This window comes from Nerophis ophidion, linkage group LG02 (genome assembly GCF_033978795.1).
Source record: "Nerophis ophidion isolate RoL-2023_Sa linkage group LG02, RoL_Noph_v1.0, whole genome shotgun sequence".
Lineage (NCBI taxonomy): Eukaryota > Metazoa > Chordata > Actinopteri > Syngnathiformes > Syngnathidae > Nerophis > Nerophis ophidion.
In genome coordinates this window covers 87,877,041-87,895,822 of record NC_084612.1, presented here as the reverse complement: position 1 = coordinate 87,895,822, position 18,782 = coordinate 87,877,041, and the positions used below count along the sequence as shown (strand labels likewise).

The window sequence follows — 18,782 nt, the reverse complement described above, 5'->3', positions numbered from 1 at the left end:
CAAGGTTTTGGACATCACCACACATGAAGTGAAGCTTTTGTACATTTTGGATTTTCAGTGTTTTAAAACAGAGAACAATCAGGACCTGATGTCCAAACCTCATGACAAAACATATTTTAATGCTTGTATGACAAAGAGTTAATGCTTGATAATACTTGACATGACTTATGTTTGCTAGATTATAGGTTTTGGTGTGGGTTTGCTGGAGGGCGTTGATCCTAACCCTGCAAACTTTGTCGGAGCTGGAGTGGTCCACACTAAATGTTCTCAGGTGGGATGCACTGCTACGCTCTTGGAAGCCCATCACACTAGTGATATATATAAATATATATTTTACCTTTTTGCACCTTTGAAGGGCAGTATGACATCACACCCGAGACCTTTGCCATGGTGCCGCCTTTACACTCTTCTTCTACACACACTTTGTACTGTAGCTCACTCTGGTGCCTTTGTCTCACTGAAACACTAGCAGCACAGTGCCTCACTACTTCTACCTGAATGCACACACTAAATATTTCTATTTTCACCGCCTTCACTCGCTCCTTAAATGCTGCTCACTGCCTTAGGAGATATTTTTTCCAACTGTTTGAAAATAAAACCGTCTCCTCCTCAAGGCCAGGTCCGTCTATTCTATACAATTACTGAAATATGTATCGTCTTAAACAGTGGTTCTCCATCTTTAAAAAAAAGAACCTCTAAGAACCTTCATACTTTTTTGATCATAGACTTAGACAAACTTTAATGATCCACAAGGGAAATTGTTCCACACAGTAGCTCAGTTACAATGATGGAAAGTGTAAGGATGGAAAGGACAATGCAGGTATAAATAAACTAAATATAGTGACATAAAATATAACATTTATGCAATATTTACACAATCTATGTACAGTATTTACATCATATATGTGTAGTGAGTCTTATTCTGCGTTGTGTAGTTTGTTTTTGTAAGTAAGAGACACTCCACCATTCCGTCATTTATTGGCCACCTGTTTTGGAAACACGAAACACATAAACAGGTCTCTACTTTTCTGGCGGAGTGATACCTCATCAGCAAAAGTCCGATAGAAGAGGAAATAAACAACATTCATTCATACTGAAATAATAATTTAAATTACATTAACAAAAACGTTTTATCACAAAAAAAAAAACAATAATACACAAATCCACATACCTGTTTTGGAAACACGAAACACATTAAGAGGTCTCTACTTTTCTGGCGGAGTGATACCTGCGTAAATACCATGTGTAATTATGACCAAACATTTCAAACATTCGACGCTCTAATCCTTACTTAACAAAATTATGCATTAAAAAATACTTAAAACACATCACTTATACCTACAACATTATTGTTTTAAATGTTTAAGTAATATAAAAGTTTAGAAATAATATTTACACAAGAAACACGGAGCAAAGAAGAACTATTATTACCTCATCATCAAGTCCGATAGAAGAGGAAGTAAAAATCCAGAGCAAAGGCACTTCCTGCACCGGACATCCGGTTCTTCAAAATAAAACTAATACTTCAAAATAAAATAATAATGCCCTGTCTCGTTCATAATATAGCGCAACAACATCACACGATTACATATGTACAGTTTCATATCTATTCATTTGAAAACATTATCAATCAAGCGTTATTGCAGACTCCAACGTCCAGGTAGACTATTCAGTCTAAGCCTGGGCCCCTGGAGAGGAGGTCAAGACTAAGGCCAACGGAAGAAAAACTCATAGCCACAGCACACATAAGCATGTGTGTAAGAGGGAAACATCAAAGAACACAAAGGACATTAAAAGAGCATAAATATATATTTTACCTTTTTGCACTTTTGAAGGGCAGTATGACATCACGCCGGAGACCTTTGCCATGGTGCCGCCTTTACACTCTTCTTCTACACACACTTTGTACTGTAGCTCACTCTGGTGCCTTTGTCTCACTGAAACACTAGCAGCACAGTGCCTCACTACTTCTACCTGAATGCACACACTAAATATTTCTATTTTCACCGCCTTCACTCGCTCCTTAAATGCTCCTCACTGCCTTAGGAGGTATTTTTTTTCAACTGTTTGAAAATAAAACAGTCTCCTCCTCAAGGCCAGGTCCGTCTGTTCTATACAATTACTGAAATATGTATCGTCTTAACCAGTGGTTCTCAATCTTTAAAAACAACATTTGGCTTTCCAAGAACCTTCATACTTTTTTGATCGTAGACTTAGACAAACTTTAATGATCCACAAGGGAAATTGTTCCACACAGTAGCTCAGTTACAATGATGGAAAGTGTAAGGATGGAAAGGACAATGCAGGTATAAATAGACTATAGTGATATAAATTATATACACAATATTTACATCATATATGTACAGTTTCATATCTATTTATTTGAAAACTAATCAATCAAGCTTTATTGCAGACTCCAACGTCCAAGTAGACTATTCAGTCTAAGCCTGGGCCCCTGGAGAGGGGGTCCAGACTAAGGCCAATGGAAAAAAATCATAGCTAAAGCACACATAAGCATGTGTCTAAGAGGGAAACATCAAAGAACACAAAGGACATTAAAAGATCAAAACTGATGCAACCAGCCATTTCTATATACAGCTACAAAAAAATTAATATAAAATTAAAAAAACAACATATACAGTGTGGTGGCCTCTGCTGGGGTGGGGGGGAGCATGGCCAGAGACAGGAGCAGACCCAACAAAGCAACCAAGAGAGCCACTCGGCCGCTCACTAACTCTCGGCCAGTGTCCAGTCTGCATGGATGAGTGAGGATGCGTCCAAGGAGACCGAGGTGTCCGATACCTGCTCATTCAGCCAAGACACTGTGAAGCCCGTCCGTCCCGGCGCTCAGCGCCAGCTCCGCAGCTCTGTCTCTTCATCCGCGTCTCCTCCAGTCTCTCCAAACGGACTCTGGTGTGGCAGAGACCCAGCAGCTGGTCTCCATGGCCAAAAGGCTCCCGGGAGGCAGATCCAGAAGGCCACAAAAAAGCCCCACAGAAGTCTCGAAAGTGCCACCCCTTGTCAGACAGTCCTAAAGGGTCCCGAACCAAAACGAAAAACAAAACCCACATGAAAACAAGAAGGAAACACCAGGAACACAGAAGGATGACACAAGAGCACAGAGCTCCTGCCACCAGCAGCCACTACAGCGGCGACATCTTGGGGGGAAAAAATATATATCCATGTGTTGGTGAATTTGTCAGATAGGCGCCAGTGCCCCCAAAGGGAATAAGCGGTAGAAAATGGATGAATGGATGTTGCTACAACCTCCATTTTTGTTTCAAAATGGCCTTTTAACATAGATGGCTTCCTTCCCTCCTTTTTCAAAATGTTAGTTATTTATGTTTAAGTAAATGTCTTTGTTTTCTCCCTGAAGTATTCCTTATTTTTGAATATGTAGAACTGGTTCCTGGCCAAGTGTTGCAACGACTGAGTGTCACTCCACTGCAGTCATGCATTTCCTCCGAATTTTTCAGAAGTTAATCTTGCTGATCATTGCTGGTATCTGAAAGTTCAGTGATAGTGTTTAAGTGTGTTGAAGAGGAATGAAGTGCAGGAACAGAAGCAGTGAGTCGCATGGCTCCTTCTGAATCCATCTTCTCATCCTCAGTCAACACATTCAGTCCTAAAACACAACAAAAAAGGTAAAAATGCACAACATTCTGAAACGGGATAAAAAAATAATATCATGAAGCAGAACACAATAAGTGTAATGACTTAGTTTACCTGAGTTGGAGGGAAGAGTGAGTACTTGGTCTAAGAAGGATGTCTTTTCATCACACTCTTTGGACACTGAAACAACAACACAAAGATAATTACATTCCAATCACCTCAGTGAGGTAAGGAAACTAACATCCCAACAAGGTATTAATTACATTTAAATAAATAACTAATGTGACTTTGATTGATTGTCTTTTTGTCATGTCGAGTTTCTGTACCTTTTAAATAATGACGTGTTATGTATAAAACACAACACAAGATGACCAGAATGAAGATACAGACTAATATGATAATCAGATGAACATCTGATCTTTTACCTGCACAGAAAAACAAAAGTCAAACTCAAATCAACTTTTGTGCATTACATTCAAAATAAGATCTAAATATGTACAACCACCATTTCACAGCCATCATTATTGATTATAATTACCCGGGAAGCAGTCCTTAGCGGTGAATGAAGCCGTTTCATTGGTCAGAGGGTTGCTGACATCACAACGATAAACTTGATCATCATCTTCATTCCTGACAGTTATTGTTAAATTTGGTCCAGTCTGCTCCTTTCCTGGTGAGCTCCACTTCAACTTTAATAAATGAGGATGTTTGGACTCTGTTGAGCACACAAGTGTCGGCTGCTTTGTGTCGCTCATCTCACAGGATATGTTGGGTTTGGATACTTTGTCTGTAAGAAAACAGAAGGATGGTCAACATGAGCTCAGATGGGTTTTTTTTTTGTTTTTGGGGTGGAGATTCATGTCGTGTTGAGTCGTGTTCACATTTGAGCTCAAATGTAACACAATCAACACTATTGTTAATGAACCTAGATTAGACAAGTTAATATTTATAGTGCTCAATATTTGTGTTAAAATGTTTATGAATGGAAATGTAAACTTACCTATAACTTCAATTCTATACAGGAAAGTTTCCTGCTCGCTGTTTATGTTCATTTGTAGGCGATAGTCTCCACTGTCTTCATATGTGGCGTTTTTGATGGTGAGTTCTGCAGAGACCCGGTCCAGAGTGATTCTGTTCTTGTGTGAAGAAGCCACATACTTCTCCGTGCCAACAGAACATACCACATCTTTTTCATTATGTTGCCAGAGAATTACAATAGGTCGTTCAGAGATGGATGGCATGAAGTGTATGTCCTGACCCTTCAGGAAATATTTCACATCCTGTGCAGAAACTGTGAAAAGGACATAAACAGATTTAATGTGTATAAACACAGCATTATCTACTTTGCACGATTGTAATGAGAGTAATTTCCATACCAGTTTGTGGAAATGATTACGTTTGAAAACGCCCTGTATGTTAATGTTGATGATATGTTGAACTTTTATACATCAAGTTAGGGCTGGTCGATATGGCCTTTTTTAAATATCTCGATATTTTGTAGGCCATATCACGATACACGATATATATCTCAATATTTTGCCTTGGATTTGAATGAACACTTAATACATATGTTGCCCTCTATGTTTTGACATTTTGATTTCTATTTACTGTTTTAATTGGATTCACCCTTAAAATAGTTTTTAATCATATATATTTTATATTGGTTTTATATATTTTTGTTTTTGTTTTTATTCAGTCATTAGTGGAGCTCAGGATAGTATTTTAATGTTGTTTTTAATATTGTTGTGCAGCACTTTGGAAACATTTTGTTGTTTAAATGTGCTATATAAATAAAGTGGATTGCATTGGATATAATCACAGCAGTATGATGATCCTATGTGTCTACATTAAAACATTCTTGTTCATACTGTATTAATATATGCTACTTTTAAACTTTCATGCAGAGAAGGAAATCACAACTAAGGCAATTGACCAAAACTATATTTATTAAACAGTTATTAAGCAGTGGCACAAACGTTCATGTCATTTCCAAAACAGAAAGTGCAGGATTGTCAGAAACATTTTAAGTGTCAAATAAAAATGAGCTGCATAATAAGAAATCATAGTAATCATCCTTTGCTATGTGGTAGGTTACTACGGACGTTATTAAATTCTATTTTTTTATACGGTGTTGATGTAGAAATGTTTGCCTCAGCATTTTACTGCAGTCAAGCCAGCTGCACTTGAATCTGAAATGCGCCTATACTTTGCACATTACGGTAATTGAGCTAATAAATTCATATAAAATGTGTAAAGCATTGAAATTGAAATATAAGAGGTGTATCTCAACCAACCCATATAGGACTATTATCCTGCAATATTTGGGGTCAATAGGTCACATTACCTGGAAGCTATTGGAGATATAGCTAGCATATGGCATCACATTAGTGTCAAAAATCCAAGCGCATAAAAACTGTTATCGCGCGCTGATTCTCCACTTCGTGCGCGCGCGGGACACCCTTTTGCGCGCGCGTGGTGCCTATGTGCGCGCGTGCCGTCTTCGTTTTGTCACTTTGTGGGCGGTTATTCTTACACGGCCCCTCCTTTCTGATTGGTCAGGTGACAATAGCTGAGGGCCAATCAGAAGTATAGCAGGGCGGGTCATCGTCAATATGTATCAAGATAATACAGCTCTTGTCGACAAACACATTCTAAAAAGTCCAAATTTAGTGGAGTTGTGGAAAATGTCAATTGAATTTTATCTAAAAGTCTTTGAAGAAGGTAATGTCTCATCTGTTGAGAGAACATCACATACTTAATGAAGTGTCAAGATCAATATCTCTCTTTTCATACACATACAACCAGTCCACAGATGTCAGTCAATGATGGAAATTATACTTTCAAATATGTTTTCTTTCCTCACTTGTCTGTTTTAATATAATATTTTTATTTATTTAATATTTGTATATGTAAATATTGAATGTATGCCACAATACGTATGTGACATTTGAGGTGACGTGAACTTGGTTGAAAAAGACAAAACCTGGTGACTAATGCCTGTCATAACAGCAACTGCGTGAGAACGTCTACTCGAATATCACGATATAGTCATTTTCTATATCGCACAGAGACAAAGCCGCGATATATCATGTGTATCGATGTATCGCCCAGCCCTACATCAAGTGTTGTCAATGTTTTGGATACCATTGCTCCTGTCAAAGTTAGAATGGAGAAATGAAGATTTGGTCTGGGCACAGAAAAGGGATGCTGCAGAACTGAACGGAACTGGTGCAAGTCAAAGCTCCACAAGTCCATTATGAGAACAAGACTTTGTGTAGAACAATATTTAGTTTGGTAGCAAAACACACAACAGGTGCAACACAACACAACGTTAGATCTTCTTTCTATTTGAAGAAAGTCTACATTTATAAAGAATTATAGGAAAAGCAACATCAGAACTTACCTGCAGTGAAAGTCCACATGAAATAGACCAGAACATGTTGGTAGTCCATTATAGACGATTCACTTTCACCAATTTTACCAAACTAGTTTGCTGTCTTTTGATAGCTTTTCACTGAACACAGCAAATGTAAAAGTGAAAGCCAGATAACCTGCAATACCTGAGAGTCTTAAATATTGATTTTCAAAATACAAAGAGAATTCGTGGTATGTGTAGCTGTACACTTAATATTATGCGCGTGTTTTTTATATGCATCCCTCAATAACCTGAGATCCCTCAAAATGTTTCCATCCAATCGCAACCAGGACTTTGGTAATAGACTCGGCCAATCAGTGACTTGCTGGCTGGCGGACTGGCCAATGAGAGGAGAGGAGAGGTTAAGGGGCTGAAAGAAGAAGTTAACAAGGAGCGGATGTGGTTAGTGCGTGTGCTGTGTGCGCGCGCGCCGTTTCGAAATTGCATTTTGTAGTCGGTTATGATTAAACTTTTGATTGATTGATTGATACTTTTATTAGAAGATTGAAATCTGGGACACTATTGATTCGTCTGTTAGGAACATTATCAACAGCAGCTTGATTTCTGGCTGTGTCCCCTCCTTTTGTAAAAAAAAGCTGTTGTTGAGCCTTTGATTAAAAAACCAGGTCTTGATCCGACAAGTTTGTCAAATTATCGGCCCATTTCCAAATTACCTTTTGTGTCAAAGATTTTGGAGAAATGTGTTCTGGCACAACTGCAGCCTTTTTTAGATGAAAATAGCACTTTAGATCCATTTCAGTTTGGATACAAAGCTTTGCACAGTACTGAATCTGCACTTTTAAAGGTTTTTAATGACTTGCTTTTAATGTCTGATTCTGGCAGCTCTGCCATTTTAGTGCTTTTAGATCTGACAGCTGCCTTTGACACAGTCCACCACACAATTCTTTTAGACCGCCTGAGAGACTGTGTGGGTGTCAGGGGGACTGCGTTGGCGTGGTTCAGATCTTACCTGTCTGAGAGGTCCTTCTTTGTCAGGTTGGGGGACGCCACCTCCTCTTCTGCCCCGCTTTACTGTGGTGTCCCCCAGGGATCTATTTTAGGCCCCATCCTGTTCGCCCTTTATCTCCTCCCTCTTGGAGATATTTTTAAGAAACATGGAGTGTTTTATCACTTTTATGCAGATGACTGCCAAATTTATATGCCGATTTCAAAAAGCCACAGCCCCCTGACACCCCTTCTTAACTGTCTATGCGACGTCAAGGCTTGGTTAGCCCAGAATTTTTTAATAATGAATGAGGGAAAAACGGAAATTTTAGTTTTTGGTCCGGCCCTCACTGACTTGGGACCATTGCAAAATGATGTGCGTCCCAAAGTCACCAGCCTTGGCGTCACTATAGACAGCCATTTTAAACTAGACAAACAAGTCAATGGCGTTTTAAAATCGTGTTTTTATCACCTTCGACTTTTAGTAAAGGTTAAACCGTTTTTATCTTTTAACCTTTTTGAACAAGTCGTGCATGCTTTTATTTCAAGTGGCCTGGACTACTGCAATGCACTTTATGCTGGCATTAGCCAAAAAGCTCTCTCCCGGTTGCAGTTAGTCCAGAACGCGGCAGCACGACTTTTAACAAGGGCCAGGAAACGCCAGCATATAACCCCAATTCTTCAGAGTTTGCACTGGCTCCCTGTTCATTTTAGAATTGATTTTAAAACATTGCTGTTTGTTTTTAAATCTTTACATGGACTGGCACCTCAGTATATCTCGGACCTCATCCAAATTTACATTCCTGCGCGCGCTCAGAGGTCCGAGAGCCAGTTCCAGCTCGTGGTGCCCAAGACAAGACTTAAGACCAGGGGAGACAGGGCCTTCTCTGTGGTCGGCCCTAAGCTCTGGAACACTCTGCCCCTCCATGTTCAAACTGCTTCCACAGTGGAGTGTTTTAAGTCTCGTCTTAAGACCCACTTTTATTCTTTGGCTTTTAACACTACGTGAGTTGTGTGGTCCTCTGTCCTCTGTTGTCCTCTGTGTCTTTTATACACTTTGATTTCTATTTTACTGTTTTAATTGATTTTACCCTTTAAAATAGTTTTTAATCATATTTGTTTTTATATTGTTTTTATTGGTTTTATTTTTATTCATTTTTTGTTTTATTCAGTCATTGGTGGAGCATAATATTGTTTTTAACATGGCTGTGCAGCACTTTGGAAACGTTATTGTTGTTTAAATGTGCTATATAAATAAAGTGGATTGGATTGGATTGGACTGGATTGCACGGTTCAGTGCATATTGCGTACATCCATCCATCCATTTTCTACCACTTATTCCCTTTTGGGGTCGCGGGGGGCGCTGGCGCCTATCTCAGCTGCATTCGGGCGAAGGCAGGGTACACCCTGGACAAGTCGCCACCTCATCGCAGGGCCAACACAGATAGACAGACAACATTCACACTCGCATTCAATTGACCACTAAATGGTAACACCCGAATAAGTTTTTCAACTTGTTTAAGTCGGGATCCACGTTAATCAATTCATGGTACCGCTCTTATTTTCTGATTGGTCAGACGAAAATAGCTGAGGGCCAATCAGAAGTATAGCAGGGCGGGTCATCGTCAATATGTATCAAGATAATACAGCTCTTGTCGACAAACACATTCTAAAAAGTCCAAATTTAGTGGAGTTGTGGAAAATGTCAATTGAATTTTATCTAAAAGTCTTTGAAGAAGGTAATGTCTCATCTGTTGAGAGAACATCACATATTTAATGTGATTCATTTGTTAATTTTCTTTCCTCTATCTCAGGGGTGTCAAACTCAAATACAGAGTGGGCCAAAATTTAAAACTGAACAGAGCCACGGGCCAAGGTTGAACAAATTAACCTTTTAATAGGGACCCAAACAAGTTTTGTATTGAATATTGAACAAGCAAGGCTTGTATAAAGTTATAGTGACATGTCAAGTCGACATTAAAAAATATCAATGGCATATCAAGTAAAATGTGAATAAAAATTGAATGCCTCTTTTCTAACTGCAGCCTTTTGAGTTAAATATCAAAATAAACTTTTTCCACAGGCTAATAATAAATTTGCAAACAAAATAACAATAACAAATTAATCAAACAATCAAACCTTGAAGTATCAAGAGAAAGTTCACGAGTTAAACATTAATTTTTGCTTGGGGAGTATATTGTGTGTGGTGACTGGGTTGTGCATTGAAACTTTTGACACAACTGTGAGGTTAGAGTCGCAAATCATCAGGATGAGGTCGCACCGACATTTCTGCAATACTCCTCACTTCCCCTGCGCGTGGGAGGGGAAACGTTCGTGTGATTGGTTTTATTAAACTTACTCTCAAGGCTTAGTGCGCGTGTGAGGGACATAACCTAAACCGTTGGCAATGGACGATTGCAATGCATATTTGTTCAACAGAAATACCTTTTACACTGACGTGATATAAACAACTTTAAAATTCTTACTAATATGTGCCACACTCTGTGAACATACACCAAATACATTTCTGATAAACATCGACTCTGTAACACATTATAAACGCAAGATAAGAATTACCCATAATGCCACCGTGCAGTACTCTGTGAAGTGATCCTAACGGCCGGAGCAGAGTCAGTCGGACAGAGCCTGTTGTGCTGTGCGCATGCGTCGTCTAGCATGCGTTTCAAAACACTACATTTTCAGAGTAAAGGTGATGTAATATTTTTAGGTTTATGTAGTACAACTATTAAACATTTAAATAGTATGAGGAAACATAAGTAAAACTTACTCTTCCCCCATAATTCATGTATTACGTTAATAAAATGTTTAATTTTACTTAAGAAACTCTAGTTCTTACCAGGGGCGTCACTAGACCTAATACTGTACTGGGGCACACCTGGGGCACAAATGATTCATGTGAGCGTGCAAAGCGCGCAAGCAAAAACATTTTTAGCACTTATTTATCATAAAAAATAAACAAATAGTGCTATAAACTATGATATCATATCAGATTATGTTGTATGGATCTTTGATTAACCACCTGAAATTAACTAATGCATTTGACCTACTTGTGCACTTTTTTACTCCAGACTTCTAAACTGCTACTGGTAAAAGCAAAAAGGAAGAGCAATGAATCTTTTTGAAATATATATTGCAGTAATCATCTGCAAATTTAACATCTACAAAAGTAAAACAAAAAATAAAGCACCCCTACATCTCTGGGTTCTTTTATATTATTTAATTTCCATTTGTGGCAATGTGGCTAATCCTATTTCAGATACACAAAACTATAAAATATACACAAAACAATAAAGCCACAGTAGTAGAATAAATGAACAACTGTTGTGTGTCTGTTCAGGGAATCATTTTCTGAGAAGTAAACTGTAACGTCTCGTTTTCATTTTTGCAAAGTGGTCAATCACTCTGGACAGACATGGAAATATTACAGTAACTGTTATACAGTTGACCAGTGGTTCCCAACTGCTGGGTCGTGACATAAAAGTGGATTGTGTGTCATTTTCAGTGAGTCGCAGTCAGATGTGTGCATGAAAAAAATAAGTTTAGGGAGAAAAAAATCAAATTTTGGCAACAAAACCAGATATTTTTAGCCATTTTTGTAGTGACTATTAGTGAGTATTTTAGCAAAAGGCAAACCGACTAACAAGTTGGAGGAGGACTCAGGACAGACATGGAAATATATTTTTTAAAAATCTAAATGGGGCAGCAAAATCCGATATTTTCAGCCATCTTTCTGAAAACAAATACAGAAATGTTACTATTTTTTCTGGAAACAAAACCAGATGCTTTAGCTGTAGCCATTTTTCTGGTGACAAAACAAGATTATTTTAGTCAAAGTCACACCGATTAACAAGACAAGTCTACTGTGCTATTTTTCTGTGAAATAAACTTGAATGATTTAAAAATTTGGCTCACGACTTGATGATATGGAAACATGTTTTTCTTCCTGAAGATAAACCATTTGAGAAGCACTCAACTCACACATGCTTACTCCAAATCATCATTGATGCAGAACCAGCAGACAATAACCAACATTATGTTTCATGTTCATTGGAAATTCCCCCGACAGCTCGTACAGCAAATGAATATGTTTGTCTTGATACAAGGAATAACGTTAGCTAACTTAGCATCAACTTAAGACAATGATGTTGCCTAGCTAGCTAGGACTTCACTTACATCTCTCATTCCTGCTGCTTCTTCTCTGCTGCGGGCGAATAACTTTCTTAAATCCATCTAGGAGTTACAGTTTGAGTCAAATCAAAATCAAAATAATGTCATTAACAAATTGTTGTTGGCTAACGTTACCTACCTCTGCAGTGATTCTCATCCTCTCTCTCTCTCTCTCTCTCTCCCTCTCAAATGAAGTCTCATCCACACGTGAATAAATTACCATATTAATTAGCCATGTGTTCATTGTTAAGTGGAGTGAATACAGTAGCAATCAATTACCATACTAAGTAGTATGTGCGCTGTTGTCTATGTTATTTGGCCTAAAACTCTGAAGCGTTTTCTTTTATTGGTGAAATTTTTACTGGGGCACTGCAGATCAACACTGGGGCACGTGCCCCAGTGAAATATGTCTGGGGACGCCCCTGGCCAAGAGTCTTGGGAATGTTGTCCATGCTGCTTTATCTGATAGTTTTTGTGTTTTCTTAGACTTGTCTGTTTAACTCAAACCAACAGATATTGGTATTCATGTTGGAATCAAATAGTATTAAAATGTTGAGACAAATGTAAAAAAAAAGACCAAAAACAATTCACCACGCTGGTATGTGTGAAGACAATCAGGTCGGTCTACAAGATGTCTGTTATTTATTTTTCATCCAGTTGGCAACTACAATCTCTACTAAAAATGTGAAAATGACATTCTTCTAAGAATATCTCTATTAAACATGTAACTTGACATTTCTTTAAAATAATAATTCTACTTGGTAGTTTTCATCCCCACATAAACAAGACTTCTCCAAAAGACCATCAGAACTTAGCTACCACACCAAAAGTAAAGAAATAGGTCAGGTGTTTGTAGTCCATTAGTCAATAATGCTGAGTCACTGTCCATCTCACAGCAATCTTACATTTACTTCAGACTACTTGATGCTAACTACATCTTTTTCTTGAAAGACAAACACAGATCAAGTCTTTAAAGCTGTCAACAGACAAGTGAAAGTCTGCATAGATTTTCTATGTTAACAAAATCATTAAATGTGTAGGAAATTAATACTTTTCTCTACTTCAGGGGTCACCAACGCGGTGCCCGCGGGCACCAGGTAGCCCGTAAGGACCAGATGAGTCGCCCGCTGGCCTGTTCTAAAAATAGCTCGAATAGCAGCACTTACCAGTGAGCTGCCTCTATTTTTTTAAATTGTATTTATTTAATAGCAAGCTGCTCTCGCTTTGCTCGACATTTTTAATTCTAAGCGAGACAAAACTCAAACAGAATTTGAAAATCCAAGAAAATATTTTAAAGACTTGGTGTTCACTTGTTTAAATAAATTCATTTATTTTTTTACTTTGCTTCTTATAACTTTCAGAAAGACAATTTTAGAGAAAAAATACAACCTTAAAAATGATTTTAGGATTTTTAAACACATACACCTTTTTACCTTTTAAATTCCTTCCTCTTCTTTGCTGACAATTTAAATCAGTGTTCAAGTATTTTTTTTTTTATGGTAAAGAACAATAAATACATTTTAATTGAATTCTTCATTTTAGCGTCTGTTTTTTCGACTAAGAATATTTGTAAAATATTTCTTCAAACTTATTATGATTAAAATTTGAAAAAAAATATTCTGGCAAGTCTAGAAAATCTGTAGAATGAATTTTTAATCGTATTTCCAAGTCTTTTGAATTTTTTTTTAAATTGTTGTTCTGGAAAATCTAGAAGAAATAATGATTTGTCTTTGTTAGAAATATAGCTTGGTCCAATTTTTTATATATTCTAAGAAAGTGCAGATTGGATTTTAACCTATTTAAAACATGTCATCAAAATTCTAAATTTAATCTTAAACAGGAAAAATTACTAATGATGTTCCATAAATTCTTTTTTTAATTTTTTCCAAAAGATTCGAATTAGCTCATTTTTCTCTTAATTTTTTTCGGTGGAAGTTTGAATTTTAAAGAGTCGAAATTGTAGATAAACTATGTTTCAAAATTAAATTTTCATTTTTTTTGTGTTTTCTCCTCTTTTAAACCATTCAATTAAGTGTTTTTTTTTCATCATTTATTCTCTACCAAAAACCTTCCGTAGAGGAAAAAAAATGTACAATGAAATGACAGACAGAAAGACCCTTTATATATATATATATGTATATATATATATATATATATATATATAAATGTCTTTATTAAAGGTAAATTGAGCAAATTGGCTATTTCTGGCAATGTATTTAAGTGTGTATCAAACTGGTAGCCCTTCGCATTAATCAGTACCCAAGAAGTAGCTCTTGGTTTCAAAAAGGTTGGTGACCCCTGATCTACTTGATGTCAACTTTTTGTTTTGTGACGTTTCTAGAGGAACCATCCATCCATTTTCTACCGCTTATTCCCTTTTGGGGTCACGGGGGGCGCTGGCGCTTATCTCAGCTACAATCGGGCGGAAGGCGGGGTACACCCTGGACAAGTCGCCACCTCATTGCAGGGCCAACACAGATAGACAGACAACATTCACACTCACATTCACACACTAGGGACCATTTAGTGTTGCCAATCAACCTATCCCCAGGTGCATGTCTTTGGAGGTGGGAGGAAGCCGGAGTACCCGGAGGGAACCCACGCAGTCACGGGGAGAACATGCAAACTCCACACAGCATTTGAACCCAGAACTGCAGGACCTTCGTATTGTGAGGCAGACGCACTAACCCCTTTCCCACCGTGAGGCATCAGGTTGAAAATAATAATGAATTAAAATCAATGTTGTTATGACTTATTGACCTTTTTATAAAACTACACTTATTATATAATCTAAAATATTCCACTTAAAAAATGTTATTGGGTGAAAATATTGCATATTTCGCGTTTTTTCTATATATAAAAAAAAATATTTTGACAAAAAGAGCATACAACTTAATTTTTTTTAAATGTTATCTTGACAGATAGACCTAATGTTGATCTAGAGATTTAAGCCTATAGTAATAATATTGAATAATATTTTTAATATTTTTCTGACCAAAACCCTTTGGTGGCCTGAGTGGAGGCCTAAATGTATATTTTTATACATATATTGTATTGGTTTTTAAAATAAAAAACATATCAAAATGGCCCCAGCTTGCTTTGATTTTTCAGTGTGCGGCCCTCAGTGGAAAATGTTTGGACACCCCTGGTTTAAACTGAACTTGAACACTTATTGCACCTAACCCTATAAACAAAGTCACGTACAAGATGAGCTTCCAAAAAATATGAAATAACGCCTCTGTCACCGTGAAGTCGTCTAGAGGAACCTCCATGCAGTATTTGAATGTATAAACACTGCCTCCTACTGGCGAAATACTAGTCTTACAGTTATTGTTTTTCTCCAAAATATACCCTTCAGGATTCAAGGGTTTAGTGCGTGTGCCTCACAATACGAATGTCCTGGGTTCGATTTCCGGCCTCGGGGTCTTTCTGTGTGGAGTTTGCATGTTCTCCCCGTGACTGCGTGGGTTCCCTCCGGGTACTCCGGCTTCCTCCCACCTCCAAAGACATGCACCTGGGGATAGGTTGATTGGCAACACTAAATGGTCCCTAGTGTGTGAATGTGAGTGTGAATGTTGTCTGTCTGTGTTGTTGTTTTTTTTTTAATCTGTCCACCATCTTGGTTGTAGTCCTTAATGATTCATGACTCTTACAGGCTGACAAGGGTATTACAGTTGATAGTTTTGGCGTGTAGTAGCCATCTTGGGTGGAGTCCAAGAATTTGTCTTTAAAAACGATGGATGTTAGTGTTTCTCCTAGGAGAGCGTCCAAATGCATGATGAATCACTATTCATGATCACATGTACACAATGACAGTTACCACAGGGAGCTAACAACTGTTAGTTCCTATGGATTAGTGTTGGTTATTTTCCCCTACCTGGGATTGCCTTTAACACGGTCACATATGATACACCATCGAGGCAGACAAGAAGGCCTTCGTCTTCTCCGTGGCGTTGGCAGAGATCAACCGCAAGATCCTGGATCATGTAGGGACTTTTCAGGACGCGGCCAGAGGTCCACCAAAGAGAACTTGTGAAGAGACTGATTGAGGGATGTGGAATTTAGGACAGTGTGAAGAAGAGGACGCACACCATGCCTGTTTTGGAAATAAACTAGCAATGTTTCATCTTTATGTCAACAAGTCTTGTTTTCTTTCATCACAGGAAGTTGAGCAAGAAGATGTTTGACCAAAGGTAGAAGTATTAGGACGTACTCCCACTAGGACATTCTAATCCCAAACCCAGGATTAACCCACTTACTCTTCTCTCCTTTTTGTGAATTCCAACTAGGGTTGCAGCTATCCATTATTTTAGTGATTGAGGATCGATTAGTTTGTTCCATTAATTAATGAATCAGATAAAACACACTTTATAGCCTCAATGCGTATTGTAGAGATAAATTGTTGAAATAAACAAAATATTTTGTACTTCACCTTCACTACCTTCTTTACTCCTTGTTTTACCTTTTTATTTACCCTTTAATTACTTAATTTGACTTTCTATTTAACTTATTTAAGCTTTATTTCCTTACTTTTTACCCTCTACTTTTTTTTACCTGCCATACTCCTTGTTTACCTTTGTATTTTACCTTGTATTTAACTTATTTTACTTTTATTTACTTGATTTGATTTCTATTTAACCTATTTTATGTGCTCCTTGTTTTACTTATTTGACCTTCTATTTAACATTTCCCCTTTATCTTACTTACTATTTAACATATTTTTACCTTCTATACTTTGTTTTACCTTTTTTATTTACCATTATTTTACTTTTTTTTTTTTTTTTACTTTATTTGACCTTATATTTAACTATCTTTACTGTTTAGTTAATGTTACTCCCTCTGATGTCTTAATCAAGCCTCAAGTTGTTAGTTTTTCTCCGAAAGACATTTATTCCAGCCTCGCCTTCTTCTCGTTAACTAGGCCAAAAAAATGCCGTTAGAACTACTTAATAAGAAAAACAGAATTGAGATCATTATCCATGCGTTTGTTACGTCTCGCCTCGACTACTGTAACGTATTATTTTCGGGTCTCCCCATGTCTAGCATTAAAAGATTACAGTTGGTACAAAATGCGGCTGCTAGACTTTTGACAAGAACAAGAAAGTTTGATCACATTACACCTGTACTGTATATATCTTTATATACATATATACATACATATATACCTGTACTGGCTCACCTGCACTGGCTTCCTGTGCACTTAAGATGTGACTTTAAGGTTTTACTACTTACGTATAAAATACTACACGGTCTAGCTCCATCCTATCTTGCCGATTGTATTGTACCATATGTCCCGGCAAGAAATCTGCGTTCAAAGGACTCCGGCTTATTCCCAAAGCCCAAAAAAAGTCTGCGGGCTATAGAGCGTTTTCATTTCGGGCTCCAGTACTCTGGAATGCCCTCCCGGTAACAGTTCGAGATGCTACCTCAGTAGAAGCATTTAAGTCTCACCTTAAAACTCATTTTTATTCTCTAGCCTTTAAATAGACTCCCTTTTTAGACCAGTTGATCTGCCGTTTCTTTTCTTTTTCTCCTATGTTCCACTCTCCCTTGTGGAGGGGGTCCGGTCCGATCCGGTGGCCATGTACTGCTCGCCTGTGTATCGGCTGGGGAAATCTCTACGCTGCTGATCCGCCTCCGCTTGGGATGGTTTCCTGCTGGCTCCGCTGTGAACGGGACTCTCGCTGCTGCGTTGGATCCGCTTTGGACTGGACTCTTGCGACTGTGTTGGATCCAATATGGACTGAACTTTCGCAGTATCATGTTAGACCCGCTCGACATCCATTGCTTTCCTCCTCTCCAAGGTTCTCATAGTCATCATTGTCACCGATGTCCCACTGGGTGTGAGTTTTTCCTTGCCCTTATGTGGGCCTACCGAGGATGTCGTAGTGGTTTGTGCAGCCCTTTGAGACAATAGTAATTTAGGGCTATATAAGTAAACATTGATTGATTGATTGAAGTTTAATTAATTTTTAAGATATTTTTTTCAAAATGAATCAATATTTTGTTTAAAATGTATTTAATAACATTTTATAAAACCATATAAGAATGTTTTTCTACTTTTTTAAATCAGTTCAATACAATTATTTTCTTATTTTAGAAATAATTATTAATTAATTAATTACTAATTAATTAATTTTTATTCTATAAAATATATATATATGTTGTATTTAATGTAATGTTGTAAAGTAAGTTGAATCAATTGTATTTTATATTTCTTAAATTAATCAATAATTATTTTATTTAAAATGTATTTAATAACATTTTATAAAACAATATAGCAATATTTTTCTACTATATATTTTTAATCCGTTCAATACAAATATTTTCTCATTTAAAAAATAGACATTATGTTAACAAAAATAATTGTATTTAGGATTCTTTATATTGTGTATCAATATTTTACAGCGCCAGTAATTGTTCAAAATTTATGACAATTATTATTGTGTCATTGTGTTTGATATAATTTTTTGTAAATTAAGTCCAACAATAAATTTTATGTTTAGTTTTTCTAAATAAATCCATTTAATACAATATTTTAAATAACAATGTTTAGTTTTGTCATCACGGTGTGCCACCTATTATGTATGCTGCAGCTACATAGACCACGGATATGAGTCAT

The 18,782-nt window shown here is 37.2% G+C and overlaps 4 protein-coding genes across 6 annotated transcripts in view; 2 read left to right on the top strand and 2 right to left on the bottom strand.

Annotated features, from left to right (window-relative positions):
- Nucleotides 1-1,119, bottom strand: part of LOC133548213 (CD48 antigen-like) — a 76,070-nt gene extending 74,951 nt beyond the window's left edge. Inside the window, exon 1 of the mRNA XM_061893522.1 lies at nt 987-1,119. The gene's annotated coding sequence lies outside the window, so the exon portion shown is untranslated. The remainder of the gene's footprint in view (nt 1-986) is intronic.
- LOC133547997 (T-lymphocyte surface antigen Ly-9-like) overlaps nt 1-18,782 on the top strand; it is a 280,939-nt gene that overhangs the window by 126,215 nt on the left and 135,942 nt on the right. The window lies entirely within an intron of this gene.
- The window catches only part of LOC133548174 (CD48 antigen-like), a 160,771-nt gene that overhangs the window by 120,928 nt on the left and 21,061 nt on the right, over nt 1-18,782 (top strand). The gene's annotated exons all lie outside the window — the stretch shown is intronic.
- The window catches only part of LOC133548057 (uncharacterized), a 51,048-nt gene that overhangs the window by 30,673 nt on the left and 1,593 nt on the right, over nt 1-18,782 (bottom strand). The window contains exons 2-4 of one of the 3 annotated variants that reach the window (XM_061893473.1): nt 16,038-16,201; nt 4,613-4,903; nt 4,151-4,399 (exon numbers count right to left, since the gene is read on the bottom strand). In XM_061893473.1, the coding sequence (XP_061749457.1) occupies nt 4,151-4,399; nt 4,613-4,903; nt 16,038-16,146 (649 nt within the window). In that variant the 5' untranslated portion in view covers nt 16,147-16,201. Of the gene's footprint in view, nt 1-4,150; nt 4,400-4,612; nt 4,904-7,015; nt 7,277-16,037; nt 16,202-18,782 lie in introns of those variants that run through there. The other 2 variants (XM_061893479.1, XM_061893486.1) reach the window with 2 other exon arrangements.